At 46.9% G+C, this 20,181-nt stretch overlaps 1 protein-coding gene across 1 annotated transcript; it reads right to left on the bottom strand.

Annotated features, from left to right (window-relative positions):
• Positions 1-1,106: 1,106 nt before the first annotated feature.
• Positions 1,107-18,278, bottom strand: mxra5a (matrix-remodelling associated 5a). The gene is made up of 8 exons (XM_075477037.1): positions 18,246-18,278; positions 17,894-18,087; positions 17,101-17,230; positions 15,542-15,932; positions 9,916-13,668; positions 6,810-7,728; positions 6,375-6,701; positions 1,107-3,034 (listed from the first exon to the last, which is right to left on the bottom strand). Exons 1-8 carry the CDS (start codon positions 18,276-18,278, stop codon positions 1,453-1,455), a joined length of 7,329 nt encoding a protein of 2,442 aa, XP_075333152.1. The 3' UTR covers positions 1,107-1,452.
• Between the last annotated feature and the right edge of the window lie 1,903 nt (positions 18,279-20,181).

Below are 20,181 nucleotides of genomic sequence, written 5' to 3'. Positions count from 1 at the left end.
ACGCCAAGTATTTCACCGTTTGGCCCAAGCTTCTTTAACTTTAAACCTGGCAAAGTGTGAATTTGCCAAAGCCACAGTGACATACTTAGGCAGAGAGGTGGGACAGGGTCAGGTACGCCCCATCAATGCGAAAGTTTCTGCAATTAATGATTATCCCACACCCAAAACAAGACGAGAGCTGCGTAGATTTCTGGGAATGGTTGGTTATTACCGTAACTTTTGCAGGAATTTTTCCTCTGTAGTGGAACCATTGACTAATCTACTCAGCCCAAAGACTGGTTTCATTTGGTCACAGGAATGTCAGAATTCTTTTTAAAGTGCTAAGTCTATTCTTTGCCATAGACTAGTGCTAGCTGCACCTGATTTGACCCGACCTTTCAAATTGGAGGTTGATGCCAGTGCCGTTGGGGCTGCCGCTGTGCTAAAACAGCAAGACTTACAAGGTTTAGATCACCCTGTTTGCTACTACTCCCGAAAGTTTAACAAAAATCAATTAAACTATTCCACCATTGAAAAAGAAACCTTGGCATTGTTGTTGGCCCTTCAGCATTTCCATGTTTATCTTGGGTCCAGTAGTTTGCCGATTGATGTATTCACTGATCATAAGCATCCATCCCACTTTGGAAGGAGCAGCTCTCATTTCTAGAAATATGGATGAATTTATTTGCCACCCTAAAACATGACAACCCAGGGTTCAGACCAGGATGCAGAGTTGTAGTCTTACACACTTCTCTGCAGCTTCCCACCTAGTGTTTTGAGTTAACAAACTCTAGTGTTTTCAATTAGTTGTTTGTTTAGTTACAGTGTACCCCCTCTTTTGTTTTGGGAACCTTTTTTGTTGTAATAAATTATTTTTACACTTAAACTTCTTCCCTCTGGACACATTTTATGTTACCACCCTGATCCCCTAGACCTGGGGTCGTAACATTCTTCTATTTCTATATGAATGAAAGTGCCATAACATTTGTTGTGCAAACACACTTTTTATGTAGTTTTTATGTAAAGCCTACATAAATAATTAACGAGTTAATACGACAATAACGAGTTAACTCACCCAGCCCTAATTTTCATCTAAAGTAGTAGTTTTTTTTATGAGAGAGGGTTTATCTTATTGGTTCAAAGGTGATCAGAAACACTAACCAAATTTAGAATCTATGCATAACAAAGATCTGGGGTTGATACGTCTAAGTTACAATGTCCTAACCAGCATGCTCACATCAGGTGGCGACAGGATCCACTCTTAGATATGGATTATATAGAGAAATAGCAGAAATGGATCAGTTGAGATGCACCAAATCATCAACTGAAGGCCTCCAGCCAACAAACACAGTGTCAGGCACCTCGGTGTTTCATCACTGTGACAGCAGTTTTCACTCCATTTGGAAATTAAATACAAAAGTTGCTTTTAATCTAGGCAGTTGCTCGGGCATACAGTATGGCAATGTGAATTTTTCAGAACACGTTGAGAAACGTAGCTTTGGAGTCTATGCCGATGGCATTCCTGGCTGTGCATCTGTACACACCAGCGTCTCTCTGCGTTGGGTTCTGAATGATGAGGGAACCTTGTGGATGGAGATACTTATTTCCAAAAAGGCGTGGCTGAGCACTGACCACCAAGCGGGTTTTATCCGGCGTTTCCCACGCAACCTCTACTTTGGGCGTCCCGGTTGCTGCACAGTTTAACTGAACAGCAACTCCACGTTTGGCATAAGTCACAGAGGGGGGGCCGCTGGTGATGCGCGGTGGCTGTGCGATAACAGCCACCGACACAGACAGCAGAGAGCTGCCATACTCATTAGCAGCTCTGCATGCATAGGGACCTCGATCATAGATTGATACTTGTCTGATGGCAAGCGTCCCGTTGGGTAATATAGCATATCGTCCAGCTCTCTGCGGCCTGTTAAGTACAACTCCACTGGGAAGAGTCCATGATAGGGTAAGAGGTTCACCAGTGGTTTGACAATGAAGCAAAAGGGTTTCCCCATTCATGATGCTGACAGGAGAGGCGTGTCTGTTGATGATCTCTGGCTTCCTCCCCGGGGACAGAGTGATTCTGCGCTCCACAAGCCCTCCAGAATTGTGCCCCAGACAGCGGTACGTACCAGCCTCGGCAACAGTTGGGTTGCTGATGATCAAAGAGCCATCGCGCCGGTGGAAAAACTTAGAAAACTGGCCACCGCTGTGCAAAGGGGTGCCGTTGGGTAGGATCCAAGTGGGATGAGGTAGTGTCAAGCCCTCAAAGGAGCAGTTTAAAGCTATGGCATTCCCCACTGTTAGCGCCAAGCTATCCGTTCTGGGATCTCTCACCTCTACAGCCTCCTTGACATTCAAGTTAACCACCAATCGGACCTCCCCTCCTTCATTGCGAGCGACACAGGCCAGTTGTCCCGAGTCTGTCTTCTTAGGGGATCGAATTTCCAAGGTCCCGTTGTGATGAACCGTCATTCTGCTGCTGTAGTATGGTGCAGGAAGGATCACATTCCCTGGCAGAATCCACATGACGCGAGGTGTGGGGGTTCCCTTCGCCGCGCAGTCCACCAGCTTCTGCTGACCCTGAACTGCAGCCACCTTGATGGTATTGGCGGCTCCTCTTAGGCCATTGATTGCCGGAGGTGTTACCAAGACCTCCAGCCTGGTAACTTTATGGTCTTGTCCAGCCCTGTTCCTTGCCATGCAGGTGTAGTTGCCTCCATCAGAACGTTGGACCTTTTGAACGACCAACGTCCCGTCATCCAGGACCTGGTATTTGTCCAACGCTGGGTAAATCACTTTATTTGTTGGAGATATCCAAGTGATGGCAGGTGCTGGTTCGCCCTTGGTGTTACACTGCAGCGTAAATGTCTCGCCATAGAAAACTCTGACGGTCTTTTGGTCTTTATTCTGGATTTGCGGTGGGGAAGTTGCAACTTTCACCTTGACTCTGACCTTCATCTCATCTTTGCCAAGTTGGTTCTCGGCATAGCAGGTGTAGTCGCCCTCTTCTGGCATGCCCACATCGTTCAAGTAAAGCGTCCCGTTGTCAAACACCACGTACCTGTGTGAAAATCAGGAAAAGAGAGGGAAGTCGACTGGAAGTTCACAGTTGGGTGCTTTCACCGAATGGAATACAGCATTTCAAATCAGAATCAATAATGTGGATGAGATTTAACCATCGCTCATTATCAGCTACTTGTTTCCTTACAAGAGACAGAGCATCAAGAGAAGCCACAGGTGAAACTAATGAAATAATTCCTTCATCTGTATGAGTAAAAGATGTCTGCAGGGTTATAGGATTCTTTTGCGAGTTGGCTGGCCAACCTTAATAGACTGAGAAGCAGATCCTGAAAGGATCGGATTATTGGCTAAATTACAATCAGACTGAGTTATTAAATTCATGTAGACACCTTAATCTGACTAAGAATTGGATCGGATCGGATTAAGGCCCCGAGATAACTGGGTTGAAAGTCACTCTAAACCTGCTTGTAGATGCTGAAGCACGTGGTGAATTGAACTTTGCGTTCTGCGCATGCTCCAGATGTTTTCCCGGGGTCGTGACCCGGAAGTCAAAGGAGACGATATTCCTGTTGTTGTCGCCGTCAGAAAGAAACAAACAACGCGATGGAGAATGCTCCGTTGGGCATCGAGTTTGTGCAACAAGCAGCTCATCACAGACCAAATGTAGAGGGACGTAGCTTCATCTTGCTCTGCGTTCTCCATCTTTCTTCAATGCCTGAGTTTGTTGTTGGTGGTGAAGAGGTCAACAGGAAGTGGCTCTATTAGCAACAGTTGGAATGGGTACAGCGCCACCTATCATACCGGGGTATGACACGCTTTGTGCCTCTGATCCCATTCATTCACCGCCATATATCCAAGGAGAATTACCCTTGCTCAGCTCAGTCTGATTGTAATTTAGCCAATAATCCGACCCTTTCAGTGCCATGTGACCCCACTGAGTGTGTGTCACATCTGGTTTGGATTTAATCTGAAGTTGCTGTGCTGCAACTGTACCACAGGCTCCGGTACTAATTACTAAGTAATGGCATATTTTTATTTTCATAGGGACATTTCTGACTTTTGCTCAATAACCGATATAGTTAGAGATAATTTTTCCAAAGGCTACAGTTACATGTTTCATTTGAAGAACGGGCCATTTATTTGGTTACACTGCCTGGCAGCTCGCACTCTCTACGAGATCATTTGATAAGCTTAGACTCTCCAAGGGGTTAAGGTCTTGACTCTTGAAAATGTTTCATGTGTGAGAGCTTTTTGATCTGCAGGCTGGAGATATGCCATCCCACAGGGCACATTAGCTGCTCAATGGAGACAGGCCTCCACTTAAGCCCCGTTTCCACTATGCAGTCCGGTATGGGTCGGGTTCAGAACGGTTCCCTTATTTCAGTGTTTCCACTAGAGATGCGCGGTTGGCGGTTGAATCCGCGGAGCCCGCGGATGAACCGCGGATCGGGCGGATGACACGCCGAAAAATCGTATTTTAATTAAATTCGGGCGGGTTGCGGTTGAAGCACTAAAAAAAAAACAAAAAAAAACAAACAAACATAATTTTCCAAAGGTAACGAACGAAAACATACATTACAAACAGTATAAAACAAAACCACGTTTTAGATTTCCTGCGTAGGTCTTCTCGTTTGTTTGTGTCCGTTACTAAGGCCATACAGTTAGCACATAGGACCCTAGTTCTACATTGCTTGCTAGCAGTGTTGGGTGCGTTAAACCGTGTGGATTAAAGTGGAATAATTGCAAGAATCCTGTGATCAAGACAGCGTTTTAAGGTAGGCCATCTGGTTATTCATTTTGCCCGCCGTGGTATGTTGATTTGGGCTTAGACTATGTGCTTTGAAGTTGTTTTACATTCTCTGAAGTAGGTTGGGAACATTTGCGCTAAAGGATGGATTTATCGTGCTATGTAGACGGACTTTGTTGTCTAGATTCTTTAAAAAAATTTGTACACTCAAACCGGTGTGCCCGTGCTCATCATGTTTTACTTTTTTCTTGATGGAGTGTGAAATATAGCTGCAAATAGTATTTCAATGCAGACATGTCAAAACGACAGTGGAATGCACATTTTCAAGGTGATGGAAGGCCGTGTGATGCTTGGAAATAGATCGGTTAATCCAAAATGTAGAACTATATAGTTATATTCTGTATTAATGTTTCACATACAAGTGGGGAGACGTAGGGTCTCGTAACCTGTAACTAGTGATAGTGTGAATGCCTTGGAAGGAATTCAATCGCTTGTGACGGCTGTGTGTCTTAAAGGTGTTCAATTTAGCACTTGGGAGTGATTTTGACAGCACTATTATCCACTACCTAGTAGTAGGCGGACTTATTGACCAGATATAATGAACTACGCTGTTTGAAAAAGCCGATACAAATAGCCAAGGCACCTTCAATAGACCTACACCTATCGGCGGATGGCGGGCGGGTTCGGTTTTGAAAATCGGTGAAAAAATGTTTGTGCAAATGGATAGCGGGCGGATATATATTTTTTGCAGCGGTTGCGGATGGGAAAATACGTCATCCGCGCATCTCTAGTTTCCACTACCACCAAAGCGTACCGGTCCCATGGAACCCTTTACCATTTCTGTAACCCTTCTGCCTGGTGGTATCTAGAACCATGGGCGTCGCACCCGTGGGGGATGGGAGTGTTTCGACACCCCCACGTTTACAGTAATACCCCCCCCCCCCCCTCACACACACACACACACACACACACACACACACACACACACACAAAGGGAAAATGGCTCAAGCCATTTTTTCAGGAACTTCGTAGCCTACAGTAAATCCACGGTGATAACTCCGCGATTAAATGTTACATTTTGTGATTAAAAACGTGTAAATTATAATACCGGACCTCTATAGTGAGGCTTGACCTTTTTATATTCAGTCCATGGGATGACGCTGAAGTTGGCATGTGATTCGCGAATTAAATGGATGGGCATAAAGGGCCATTTCACTGCATTTTTTTGCATTTTGATTGCCCTTAACTAGGTCCTGTATCACCATAAACTAGGTCCTGTATGGAAACTACATTAGTTAGACTGCTCAAATCTGGATGGAATTATTCTAAAGAGGCTGTAGATTCATTAAAACCTTGTCTGGGATTTGTGAAACCTTTATTTGGTCATTGAAAATTCAAAAGGTCAAATAAAATTTTCACAAATCATAAAATGTGTTTTAAAGACTCTGTACCCTCTTTAGAATAATAATTATAATTCTAAAGATGATAATTAATAAAAATAATATTTCCATCCAATGCCCATCCATTGTGGGAACGCAAGCTGACCCCAAAGCGACCCGACCCGTACTGATAGTGGAAACGAGGCTTTAGTGGCGTACCAACTTTTAGAAGTCCCTCTTTAAGCAGCCCATACCTGCGACTGCGCCCTACGCCCACTCCATCTCTCTGTTTGATGGGGTTGACCATGGTGCCGTCCGGCAGGGCCCAGCTAATCTCGGGGTTGGGGAGGCCAGAGGCCACGCAGTCCACCTTCAGGTCTGCACCGTACACCACCTCTTGGCTGGATGGCTGCTGCTTCTGTTCTATCTTGGCCGGTCTGGTCAGCACGTCGACGCGCAGCTGAACGTAGTCGTCGCCCATCTTGTTGCGCGCCACACACAGGTAGTCGCCGCTGTCCTTGTTGGTCACCGAATGAATGGTTATGGTGCCGTTGAGGAACACCTTGATCCTGGGGTCAAAACTGCGTAAATAAAAGAAACGATAACATTCAGAAGGATCCAGAGGACACTCGTGATGAGAATATGAGGGAAAGTAGCTCATGTGTGGCGGGATTAGAGCATTTTCTCACCTGTACTGAGCATCCACTAGCTTTTTAGAGGGCGTCCTCCAGATGACTCGGGGCTCTGGCTCTCCTCTTGCTACACAGTTGAGCAGCAGCTTACTTCCATAGATCACATCCGTTCTCTGGGGAGATGAGGACAATATATTGGCCTTGGCAGAGAGCAGATTCTTCCTCACACTTAAGATCACAGTTCTCCTGCTGGAAGCCATCGTGTTACTGGCCGAGCACTCGTATTTCCCTGAATTTTCCGGGCCCAGGCCCCGTATGTAGAGGGTCCCATTGGGGAAGACGACGAGATTTCGCCCGGTGACCAGCTGTGAAGCGGTGAGCTGTACGCTGTCAGGTGTGATCCAGTGAACGACAGGCTGAGGAACCCCTGTGGCGGTGCAGTGGATGTAGGCAGCGCCGCCCTCTGGAAGAGTCACGTTCTCCTGTTGCGTTTGCTTAATCACTGGAGGCGACGCTATGACATACAGACGCACCGAGACGGTGTCGGCTCCAGCTGAGCTGCTGCCGATGCATTTGTAAACCCCTCTGTCTGTGTAAGTGGCCTGGCTGATCCGGAGCGTTCCATTGCTGTCAACGGCCACACGCTGCTGAGAGGCCCCGCCCCCTGGGGCAGCAGCCAGGTGCACATGGTTGGGGAGGACCCATTGGACTTGAGGTGCAGGATGCCCCTCTGCTCTGCACTCCAGATCAGCTTTGCCACCCAGATGCACGGTGACGTCTCTGTGCCTCGGCAGGGTGACCCGCGGGTGCTGATACAGGACCACCAGGTTGACCGTGCTCTTGTCTGTACCGTACTGGTTCTGAACCGTGCACAGATACTGACCACTGTCCGTCAGCTGTGTGTTCCCGATGGTTAACGTGCCATTGTGGTGGACTTCGAACCTCTGCACCCTGGTGTTCTGAGCAATGCTTGCACCTGCAGCGAAGAGTAAATCAAATTGGAACACGTCTCAACGTCAGACTGAAGAGGAAACGATTGCAATATTCGTAAAATGTAGAAAAGTATATCAAGACCATGCTCGAAAGGAAAGATTCTTTGCATTTTGGTGAATCCTGGCAGGATGGTTCTGATGTAAAGTTCTAATCAATGATTTTCTTTATACGTAGGGCTGGGCAACCATTAAAATGTTTAATCTAATTAATCACATGATTTCCCTGATCAATCACGATTAATCGCATTTGTATGCAAAATCCAAAAATGAATCCAAAAGTAGTGTATAGCCTTTAGCATTTAGTTTTATTTTAAATGTGCTGCCATATGAATGAAAGCGCCATAACATTTGTTGTGCAAACACACTTTTAACATCAGCATCTTTCTGTAGTTTTTATGTAGAAGCCTCGCTCCACTGTCTGTTTCCTTGAATGACTTGCTGCTATCAGTTGTGTGTTTTGACTTTAAGTGATATTTTAGAGTGGAACTACTACGATCACATGAAAAACCCATTTCTAACCTCTTTGAAACCCTTGACAAAAGATGCATTTGCTCATTGTTTTAGTTCAAACCAACACGATTTAATAAAACGCTGAATAACTAAAGGTGGATACACATTTCACCCGTCTTCTTTCATGATGAGGCCAAGACTGACATAGGCTGAAATATCAGCATCATGAAAAAGACACAAGTACAATACGAATATAACATAATAATAATAATAATAATAATAATAATAATAATAAAGTGTTTAATGCTGAACTGAATATCATCTCAAAGAGTCATTCAGCATCAGATTTGAGTGGATCAGCTACTCTTACCATCACAAATACTACACAAGTTTGGATCCTGAACTCCCCCCTGGTCAGGGGCCATGAAAGGTGCTACCTTCAATAGGGGTCCTGAGGCTCTTACCCTACCTGCCTACACTGTGCATATATATACGGTCAAAGGGCAATTAATGATGGGGGCTGCAATTCTGTTTGGCCTTAAGCAATCTTAAGGCCAAACAGAATTAAAGGTTTCCTCTCCCAAATAGACCAGGAGAAACTCATCCATGCATTCATCTCCAGTAGACTCCATTACTGTAATGCTCTTTTAACTGGACTTCCCAAAAAGAGCATTAAACATCTGCAGCTCATCCAGAACGCTGCTGCTGGAGTTTTAACCCAGACTAAGAGATCTGAACACATCACACCAGTTTTAAAATCTTTACACTGGCTTCCAGTCAGTCACAGAATAGATTTTAAAAGCCTGCTGATGGTTTACAAATCCCAGAACGGTTTAGGCCCAAAATACATCTGTGATATGTTCAGAGAATATAAACCCAGCAGAGCTCTGAGATCCAAGGACTCAGGGCAGCTGGTCCAGTCCAGAGTCCAGACTAAACATGGAGAAGCAGCATTTAGCTGTTATGCTGCAAACAAGTGGAACAAACTGCCAGTGGAGATTAAACTTTCACCAAATGGAGACATTTTTAAATCCAGGTTAAAAACATTTCTGTTCTCATGTGTCTATGCATGAAATCTGCACGCGATCTTTGAACTTATCTGGACTGTTGCTTGTTTTTAAATTAATTTAAATGATTTTATATGTTTCTCTTTATATTCTTTTATGTATCTTTAATGCTTCTTACACTCCCTGCTGCAATGTTTTTATTTTATGTAAAGCACTTTTAACTGTTTTGTACATGAAAAGTGCTACAAATAAATTTGATTTGATTTAAATCTTAGAGGTGATCCGGGTCCAAAAGGCTATGCACGATAACGTGAACACCCAGTTCATCCTGCTCAGTTAAGAGTTTTTAAAAAGCCCCCACAGTTATGAGATGTGGGAGCAGGGATTCCTCACGAAGCAGAGTGAGAAAGTCTTGCACATGCAACAGTATAAACATGTGACATCTGCCCCCACTGATGTGTTAAACATCTGGGAGACGATCAAACATCTATGAGGATGTCGGTGAGTTTAGTTAGACTGGTGTGTTACACTCAGCTGTGTGCTGTTCTGTATCTGCACAGTGGAAACATTTATGGGGTATTAAAGCCTATTTGATTACTTTCATTGAATAATTGAACTCACTTATCGTTTTTCCTGAGGAACTTTAGAGCCGGAGGAAGAATTATGGCTGTCTGAACGCACCAAAAGCTGATTTACGAGTTGAGTCATACATACCAGTAGCAACTTTGGTCCATGACAGGAAGGGCATTGGCAGGCCCTCCGCCTCACAGGGAAGCTGAGCATCTGTTTCAGCTTTCACAGTGACAGTCTGGAAGCTGCTCTTGGTTATCCTTGGCTTCCCTCCTGGATTAGGTCCACGTCCAGGTAGCCGGGGCGCTCGGGACGCATCCAGAGAGCCCGTTAACGGCGTCTCTGTGGAACCGTGGGGCTGGACGGCAGCAGTGGCAGGGACAGAGGCCGCTGGGTGCTTGGCTGCCTGCCAGCTCTGCACTCTTATGTGTGGGAAAGGTGCATTTGGGATAGTTTTATGGTCAGGGGACAGGCTGGATGTTGTGCTGGGCTCTGATGTAGCGGTGATGGGTGTCAGTTGGCTGTGGTTGGCTGTGGTCCTGGTGGCCTCCGGGGAAGGGCTCATTTGGGCTCCTGTGGATGATAGCTGGGGTTTCTCAGCATTTGGCGTGGCTGTGGAATATCTCACAGCATAGGGTGTCGATGAGGCCGCAGAGGGAGCGGCTGTTGTCACTGGAGCATCGATGCTCATGTTTGAAGTTTCATTCAGCCTTTCATCTGTCTTTGACTGAATTCTTGTGACGTAATTATGAATGGAACTATGAGAGAAATGTCCAGATGTGGTTGGTGCCACTGTGTTAACCCCTTCTGTCTTGAAATTATCCTCAGACGGCATCCTTGGCGTCTTCGCCAATCCATCGGAGGTGTATCCAAAGGTCTTCCGGGCTGCATCCTCAGTCAGTGAGTTCTGATGACCTGCTTGATTGTTCCTAACATTTGTTGGCGGTTGCGTTGCAGGGTGAAAAACCTCAAAGGAACTGTGGGAGGGTAGCGGGGGTCCGAGGCCTGCTGCTTTTTGTGTGGGTCGACCAGGCGGAGGACTGCTGTCTGTAAACCATCGCTGGGTGGTGGGTGTGAGCACCTCTGGAAGAGAAGCCCTTTCTGAGCTTCCAAAGTCCCTTTGAGAACCCACTCCTGGAAATGACGATGCAGGTAGATGCTCTTGATTAGTTTCATAGAGAGTGGCTGTTACTGAGGAGCTTTCCATGCCTGCCTCATAAGCCTGTGCAGAAACTGTGGTTTCTTTATGACTCAGCCTGCCTGATGACGCAGCCTGGCTGTCAGCGTATGGAACATTGGTGCTGAAAGCGACTGCTGGAGCTCCTAATCGTTCTATTATTAGCTCTGTGGAGGCACCGGTCGTCACCATTGGGAGGGGAGGGGTGGTTTCAATAAAATGGCTGCTTTTGTTCACCTTTTGTCTCCCTCTGTTTGGCCTTTTTCTCCTGGCCCCGTTCCTCCTCCTGGAGTTGGGCTGCTTGAGGCGTGACAAGGGTTGCCTTTCCGTCTTTCTGGTGAAGGTGGGCACCAGCGTGGTCGTCGGAGATGCTGTGGTGAGCATAGCTTCAGTTTGAAGCTGTGTGTGAAACTGTGAGGCTGCTGCAGCCTCGCTGGAATATTTTCCATTTTCCTCTTGGCCTATTGTGGATTCATTTGGGTCGACTGAGGGGAAAATCTGACTCTCCTTCCCAGAGGGTTCTCTATCATTTCTGGAGCTGGCAACGACGTCTGCTTTCTCCTCGCTCTCGCCGCTCCTCGGTGGGAGGAAGGCCTCGGACCCGTCAGCTGTTTCGACTCCGTCAGCGTCGGTATTTGCGCTGTGGTTCTCGGGCTGAGAAAAAGTGCTGCTGCTTGCAGTGTTTGTGCTGGCCTGCCAGACGGTGACAGCGTAGAGGGGAACAGATGTTGTCTGTGGGTGGGAAAGCACACTCTTTGAACTCGCGTGTCGGTCCAACTCCATCTCATAGTATTGCTCAGTGTCTGCACTTATCTGTGGCTCTGCTGTAGCGTGACTGATCAGAGTCATATCGTGAGAGTCATAGAAACTGTCCGCTGTCACATGCTTGTCTTGGTCTTGTGTATTGTGTCTACTGGTTTTCATGTGTGAGGTGAAGTCATGCTGGCCCTGCTCTTCGTGTGCAGTCACGCTATCTGACGATCCTTCAGCAGCATCTTGTGATTGTGTCGGCTGCTGTGTTTCTGCTCTCTGTGTTGGATGTCCGCCTGGGGGAGGAGTGGCCGCAGTCTGAGGGTTTCTGTCCCTAATCTTAGCCAGAATATGAGCCCATTTCTCTGGGTCGATCTTATTCTTTGACATGTTAATCCTCCTCCTGCTCTCGATGGTATTTTTCCTGGTTTCAGCCTGAGATCCGGTTGGTTTTCGAAGCACCGGCGGTCTCCGCCACACCTTCCTGGATGGATGTGCACCCCCCCTGCCTGGGCCGGCACCTCCTGGGATTCTCCTTCTAACAGCATCCATGCGTCTGATCGGAGCCTTATCCTGAGGGACCCCCATGTCCCCCGATGCCTCCTCGGGGTCCTCTGTGGGGACCTTGATCTGGGTGCTGACCCCTGAGGCCGACTGAGGTTGAGCTGGAAACTTCCTCAAAGGCCTTATTAGTCCTTTGCGCCTGAACACTGTTAACTTCGTAGCCAGTGTGTCCACACCATGCTGGTTGATGGCCACACATTTGTAATAACCAGTGTCCGATAATACAGTGTGTGGGATGCGTAAGGTGCCGTTGGAATAGACGAAAGCTTTGGATGAATTAGCTTGGAAGCTAACTATGGAGCTGCTTGGTAGAATCCAGTAAATTTCAGCATCAGGAGAACCTGAACTGGTGCATTCCAGAGAAATAGGACTCCCCACATACCCCTCCACTGACGTGTTGTCCCCCGGGGTGGGGCCGGAGGACTCCTGTACAGTCAGATGAAAGGGTTGTATGGCGAGGTCTCCGGGAACCCTGGCGACGCAGTAGTAAATTCCTGCGTCTGAGTGGCTGACGGCTCTGATGAGCAACCTTCCATCGCTCCACACAGATAGCCTGTTGTCTGGACTGCTGTGTGGTGCATCCAGTTTGGAGCCGTCCGGCAGAATCCACTGAACGGCCGCTTGGTCAGAACTGTGCACGTTGCAGTACATTTGGCCGGGGCTTCCCAGCATAGCGCTAAAAACTTCACGAGTCCTATTCGTTGACTCGATCATGACCCACGTCCTCCGCTGTCTCTGCACCAGCTCGGTTTCCACCGTCTTTGAGAGGTCTGTGGCCAGAACCAGTTTCACTGCGTTGGCCGATGACTGGGGCCGGTTCAGTCTCAGCTCTACAGAGGGCTGCATCAACCATGCAGGCTGGGCCATCATATTCACCTTAACACCCGTGTAGTACTGGGCATCCTTTGCAGAGTCCTGTCTGTACACATAGGTTGGGTGAGGGTCTTTGCTAACCATGTCTCCCCGTTGTATGTGAGCTGGCACGTTGCTGTAGTATGCTATCAGCCTCCATAGCTGCTCATATGTCTCCCTGTCAACAGGGCAATCAAGATCCACCAAGAAAGTAATGTTGGAGGCCAAATAGTGCTGATTAACCTGTTCCCAGCTGATCCTGGAAAGTTCTCTAGGCTCACCAATACCACACTGGAGGTCCACCTTATTTCCATGCTCATCAGAGAGGCTCAAAGATATGTTGCCAATGTGTTCTCTGAAGTCCTCCGTGGTCAAAACCTCACTTTCACCGTCCTCCGGCGAGGTTGTTCTGCGAGGAGAGCTGATAATGGGGCTGCTGCAGACCAGATTCTGCTCAGCGTGGAGCTCGGTTTTCTGAAGGTGCCTGGGAGACGAGCACATGGGACACAGCTGGCCTCCGGGGAGGGTCCTGTCCTTTTTACACTTCAGAGTACCTGGAGCCAAAGAAAAGAAGGGTCATCAGTTATCCCCCTTATAACATTAGAGCAGGGGTGGCCAACCAGTCAGAGACTAAGAACCGCATTTTTTACTGTGTTACCACAAAGAGCCACATCATGACACATCACCCATCTCTTCCTCTCTCACACACACCTCTGCTCAGCCAATTTTTTTCAATGTAAATACTAGGGCTGGGCAACAATTAAAATTTTTAATCTAATCAATCACATGATTTCCCTGATTAATCACGATAAATCTCATTTGTACGCAGAATCCAAAAATGAATCCAAAAGTAGTGTATAGCCTTTAGCATTTAGCTTTATGTTAAATGTGCTGCCATATGAACGAAAGTGCCATAACATTTGTTGTGCAAACACACTTTTAACATCAGCATCTTTCTGTAGTTTTTATGTAGAAGCCTCGCTCCACTGTCTGTTTCCTTGAATGACTTGCTGCTATCAGTTGTGTGTTTTGCCTTTAAGTGATATTTTAGACTGGAACTACTACGCTGAGAAGACAATTCAACTTGGCAGAGTTTACAGATGACTTTGGTTCTGTCGACTCCGCCGTCTGGAAGAACTTTAAAATGAAAATGGCCGAGTAAAAGTTCCGTACCCTTCTCCATGTTTGGTGGATCCGCCGATTACTTTCTTTTCCTGTTCCACAGCAGACAGCAGCAGACTTTTACAAAATAAAAGCCTGTGAGAAACAGACTTATACAATAATAAAAGCCTGAAAAAGTTTTTAAAAATATATATATTTTAATATATTAAAATATTCATTTTAATAAAACCTGCATTAATGAGAGATAAAATATTTATCGGCGTTAAATAATTAACGAGTTAACGCGATAATAACGAGTAAACTCGCCCAGCCCTAAAAATAAATAATAAAACAGGGGTGCTGCATGTCGTTCCCCCTCTCTCTGCCCCCTGCGTCTTGTCTCTCTGAACTTTCCTATCCATTAAAAAAATTAAAAATTAAAATAAAAATTTTTTAAAACTGCGTTAATGTGCGATAAAATATTTATCAACGTTAATTAATTAGCACGTTAATGACGAGTTAACTCGCCCAGCCCTAGTAAATAAAAAGAATAAATACATTACATTATTTTATTTTGTTCCTTATGTAAAGCGTCTTTGAGCATTCGGAAAAGCGCTATATAAAACTTATATATTATCATTATTATTATTATTATTATTATTACAGTTTTATTTATTATCCGAGTGTGAACAATGTTTTATTTTGAAAAATGACCGAATTCTCTGCGTTCCATCCGTCTGTTCTTGACTCGCTCTCGTCTCGATGCATCAGCGCCGATATTAAACCCATGAACCGGGCAAAAAGAGTCAAAAACAGACGTGTTTGGAGAGCTTCTTCCCAGTGAGGAGACAGAAGAAGAGGCTGTGACCGCTAAGAAAAAGAAAGCTGCGTTTGGAAGGCATGTTTAAGCGTTACCATAACGACCAGAGGGGATGTTATGTCATGAGGACGCTGCTAATAAAGTTACATACACAGTGGATTCAAGTTTATTATTATATTTACTAAATACCACAGTGTCTGTGTTGGTCGTATAGTTTTATTTTGAAGTATTTCTCCGCCACACCGTGAAAATATTGTCTGACATTAAACCGGTCCATGGAGCATAAAAGGTTGGAGACCGCTGCCGTATTGAGCTCAAACAAAGCGAACACGCACATTAAAAAAAAAACACAAACACAAATTTTGATATGAACGTAAGAGCTGCATGAAACCAGACAAAGAGCCGCGGGTTGGCCACCCCTGTATTAGAATGACTAAATCCCCATTCTATCTGTCTTTTAATAATGGAACAATGGAAAAAGTTTGAAATAATTTGAAGAATCTGACCTGGTGAAGTCTTTTCCCAGTCATGGAGCCACCTCATGTTGCAGTCACAGATCCACGGGTTCCCATGAAGGTACAGGTTTTCCAGCTGTGGCATGGTCCCCAGGAGCCCCGAGGGCAGCGACGTCAGCCCGTTGTCCGACAGGTAGAGGTGCCGCAGGGTGGAAATGTAGAAGTGGCCCATCGGAGTGAAGGTGGTAAAGGTGGCTGGGTGCAGCTGCTGAAGCCGGTTGCCTTCCAGCTGCAGCAGGCGCAGGGAGGTGAGGCCCTGGAAGGCGTCCGGATGAATGAATTCCAGATGGTTGTGATCCAGGTGCAGCCTGGTCAAAGACCACAGACCCTGAAGGGTGTGCCTGTTGATCTCTTTCAGCTTGTTGTAGCTGATCTTCAACATCTAAACATGGAAAACAGAGCGTCAGCATTGCTAAACATCTTTTCATGTGAAATAAACACAACTGGATCAAGGCCAGAGTTGGATGGAGCTGCACATTCAACCATGGAAACCAACATTCATTCACTAAACCACATGTGTTTCTTTTTAGTTGGGTTTAGGTAAAATCATTTATTGGTTTGGGTTAGAAAAGGATGATGATTTTAACAACCAGGCCGATCACCTTGACGGACGCCATTTTGCCCGTTGCCTTGGTTATATTAATGGGCTGTACTTATTGAGCATTTTTGCATTTTAACTAGGGCTGGGTGAGTTAACTCGTTATTATCGCGTTAACTCGTTAATTATTTAACGCCGATAAATATTTTATTAATAATAATAATGGCCTTTAATGGATAGGAAAGTTCAGAGAGACAGGAAGAAGGGGGCAGAGAGAGGGGGAACGACGCGCAGCACAGGGTCGTCTGATGTGGGACTTTATTATTGTAAAAGTCTGTTGCTCACAGGCTTTTATTTTGTAAAAGTCTGTTGCTGTCTGCTGTGGAACCGGAAAAGAAAGTAATCGGCGGATCCACCAAACATGGAGAAGGGTACGGAACTTTTACTCGGCCATTTTCATTTTAAAGTTCTTCCAGGCGGCGGAGTCGACAGAACCAAAGTCATCTGTAAACTCTGCCAAGTTGAATTGTCTTCTCAGCGTAGTAGTTCCAGTCTAAAATATCACTTAAAGGCAAAACACACAACTGATAGCAGCAAGTCATTCAAGGAAACAGACAGTGGAGCGAGGCTTCTACATAAAAACTACAGAAAGATGCTGATGTTAAAAGTGTGTTTGCACAGCAAATGTTATGGCACTTTCATTCATATGGCAGCACATTTAAAAAAAAAAATGCTAAAAGCTACACACTACTTTTGGATTTATATTTGGATTCTGCGTACAAATGCGATTAATCGCGATTAATCTAATTAATTAGATTATTTTTTAATCTAATTTATCATGTGATTAATTAGATTAAAAATTGTAATCGATGCCCAGCCTTAGTAGAAATACGATATAGATGCCAGAAAGATGAGGTAATGCAAAAAACATGAGAGAAAAATCCACGCCAATGAAAGAAGTAGAAGTATCATTCACTCATTCATGTTTCCATGGTGCATCCAGAGAGCGTACCTGAAGGGATGTCAGGTCCCGGAACACACCGTCAGACAGAGTGTGGATGTTGTTCCCATGAACCATCAGCAGCTCCAGTTTCCTCAGGCCAACCAGGGATCTGTCTGTCACCTGACTGATGCTGTTGAACCTGAAGCCACAAACCATGAAAATGTTTTCACTGGGAAGAGTAGGTGAGACTGGATTACGCACTCTTCTGACATGAAGCTGTGTGACATCCCATATCAGCAACATCATTTATGAACATCTTCTTACCCCCTGCTGCGTCCTGTGAGCAGAGTTCCAGCCTCGTTTTGGTGTTGATGAAGGTAGTCCGGCTAGTTGGCTGGGGTTTAAAAAATAAAGCGTCTTGCTTCTCAAAACAATATGCGTTCAACAGAGTAATACATTTGCATCACTAAATCGTTCATCCAGAAAAAGTCAGACCTGCTGACAGCTGCACCTGTTACGGTGTTTGCTGCTCGGTCTGCACTTTGGTCTGCACGGTCTACACAGCAGGCAGTGATACGAAGGGAGAGAAAATAGGGCCAAGCGATTGTGAGGTCTGATTTTTTCCAGGAGAACGATTTTGTGATGCAAATGTATTTGTGGCCCCAGCCAACTAGCCGGACTACCTTCATCAACACCAAAACGAGGCTGGAACTCTGCTCACAGGACGCAGCAGGGGGTAAGAAGATGTTCATAAATGATGTTGCTGATATGGGATGTCATACAGCTTCGTGTCAAAAGAGGCGAACTGTCCCTTTAAAGCAGAAGAAGGTGTTTCATTTGATGACAGGCCAGAAGGACAGACCCCAAGTTGATGCGCTCCGTGTGTTCGGGGACAGCTGCTGGGATGGCGAGCAGGGAGCGGAAGGTGCAGTGGAGCTCAGTGGGCAGAGGGCAGGAGCAGGGCCGGGGGCAGGGGGCAGCAGCGACCAGGGGCAGAAGTCCCAGCACCAGCAGAGTCCGGAGGACCCACAGGCGAGCGGACTCCATCTTCAGCGGCTGCGCGGAGAGTCACAGCGGCGCGGTCTGTGTGGCCCAACAGCTGCAATAACAGGAATGATGTTGCCAGCGATCAATCCGCTGCGTCTTAGCCCCAAAAAGTCAGCGGAGAACAAAACTACAGCATTTCCGTGGATCATAATCCATCAGAGGCTCACAGAAAGTTCCCTCAGACACTCGGTCTCTATCATGAATGGGCTCCAATAAACAAGGAACCGCGCGCTTCAGTCAAAGTGCTCCATGCACGAACCTCCGCGTAAATCACCGCAAAGACGCGCTCACCTCAGAACATCTGCAGCCTCTGCTTTGGGAACTCCTCACATTCCATTTTTATCACCGGAGAGCAGAAGAGAAAGGAAGTCCTTCCTGAACAGAGATCCCAGCTCTCAGATAGAATCCGAAGAGCAAAAGTTTGGTTCCAACTCCAAGAGGCGCTGTGCTCTGTGCGCCTCCTGTCAGGCAGGAGTGGACGAGCCGCAGCAGCGCGCAGCGCGCACGGCGCTGACGCAGCAGGAGGAGCGAGCGAGTTCTGAGAGAGATGGTGGAGGAAAGCCAAATGTGTGAGAAAAAAACTCTGAAACAGTTGATATTCTATCGCTATATAAACAGCTTGTGACCACAGAAAGCTGGCATCAGTAAAAAAAAGCTCTGATAAACCAAGCGTGTGCTCCCTGCTGGGCAGATATCACAATATTAGGCTCCATCAGGGGATCATGTGTGGCTTTAGTTCCCTGGGAATGGAGCGCTGGTTTCCTTCTCCACGTCAGACCTTCAGTTTTGGTGAAAATAATCAGAGAAACCAGATTAGAGCAGATTACAGGATCTTCCTCAGTCCATTTCAGGCTGATAAAGAGTGGACATCCACTGTCAGACTGTTGCACATTACTGCTTAAACCAGCTTGTGATCCTGAAATGGAGTAAAATGCCCAGTATTCCGGGTCCAGCTCTGCTGTTCAGAATAAACCTGGACACTATCCAAGTGAACAGCCCATAAACTAAAGCACTGATAACAGAATGGAAGTGTTTTTCCCAGCGGGGCCGCTGAAAGAACTCCACCGACTGTCTGTCTGAGAGGAGGAAAACAGGCGCTTAATCAGGAAAAGATTGTCAAGCGTCAAAGTGATGGATGAGGCTGTTTGTTTCCATCATATGTGACTGACTTCCAGTACCAGTGGTTCCACTGCAGGAATGTGACATGAGGGCAGGGTTCTGTGGCTGTTTCTGCAGTTTACTGCACATCCAGCTGCTGCTTCGCTGTTCTGTGGAGGCCGAGCGGAACGGAACAGACTCCAGCCTGCTGATAGCTTCAGAAACATGAAGAGACTTGTTCATGATGCATGTCATGTGCAGTTCTAATGTTGGTTAGCACCATCTTTTTTCCACTTCCAAACAACACGTTCCCCGTGTCTGTGTGTGTATTTTTTTTATTTTATTATCTGCTGTGTTCATTCTCAGTTACAGGAGCAGGACACAGGAGCAGGACCCAGGAGCAGGACACAGGAGCAGGACCCAGGAGCAGGACACAGGAGCAGGACCCAGGAGCAGGACACAGGAGCAGGACCTAGGAGCGGGACCCAGGAGCAGGACCCAGGAGCAGGACCCAGGAGCAGGACCCAGGAGCAGGACACAGGAGCAGGACACAGGAGCAGGACCCAGGAGCAGGACCCAGGAGCAGGACACAGGAGCAGGACCCAGGAGCAGGACACAGGAGCAGGACCTAGGAGCGGGACCCAGGAGCAGGACCCAGGAGCGGGACACAGGAGCAGGACCTAGGAGCAGGACCCAGGAGCGGGACACAGGAGCGGGACCCAGGAGCGGGACCCAGGAGCGGGACCTAGGAGCGGGACCCAGGAGCGGGACCCAGGAGCGGGACCCAGGAGCGGGACCCAGGAGCGGGACCCAGGAGCAGGAGCGGGACCCAGGAGCAGGACCCAGGAGCGGGACCCAGGAGCAGGACCCAGGAGCGGGACACAGGAGCAGGACCCAGGAGCGGGACACAGGAGCGGGACCCAGGAGCGGGACCCAGGAGCGGGACCCAGGAGCGGGACACAGGAGCGGGACCCAGGAGCGGGACCCAGGAGCGGGACCCAGGAG

This window comes from Odontesthes bonariensis, chromosome 11 (assembly GCF_027942865.1).
Source record: "Odontesthes bonariensis isolate fOdoBon6 chromosome 11, fOdoBon6.hap1, whole genome shotgun sequence".
Taxonomy (NCBI): domain Eukaryota; kingdom Metazoa; phylum Chordata; class Actinopteri; order Atheriniformes; family Atherinopsidae; genus Odontesthes; species Odontesthes bonariensis.
Note: the sequence above shows the minus strand (reverse complement) of the source record. Positions and strands in the feature narration are given on the sequence as shown.

Excerpts from the sequence above, each read along its gene's own strand:
- mxra5a (XM_075477037.1), bottom strand. The coding sequence starts at position 18,278 with ATGATAGAGACCGAGTGTCTGAGGGAACTTTCT. Across the intron at positions 18,088-18,245 it reads AGTGTCTGAGGGAACTTTCT|CCGCTGAAGATGGAGTCCGC; the intron begins GTGAGCCTCTGA and ends CTCTCCGCGCAG. Across the intron at positions 13,669-15,541 it reads CTGGGAAAAGACTTCACCAG|GTACTCTGAAGTGTAAAAAG; the intron begins GTCAGATTCTTC and ends CTTTGGCTCCAG.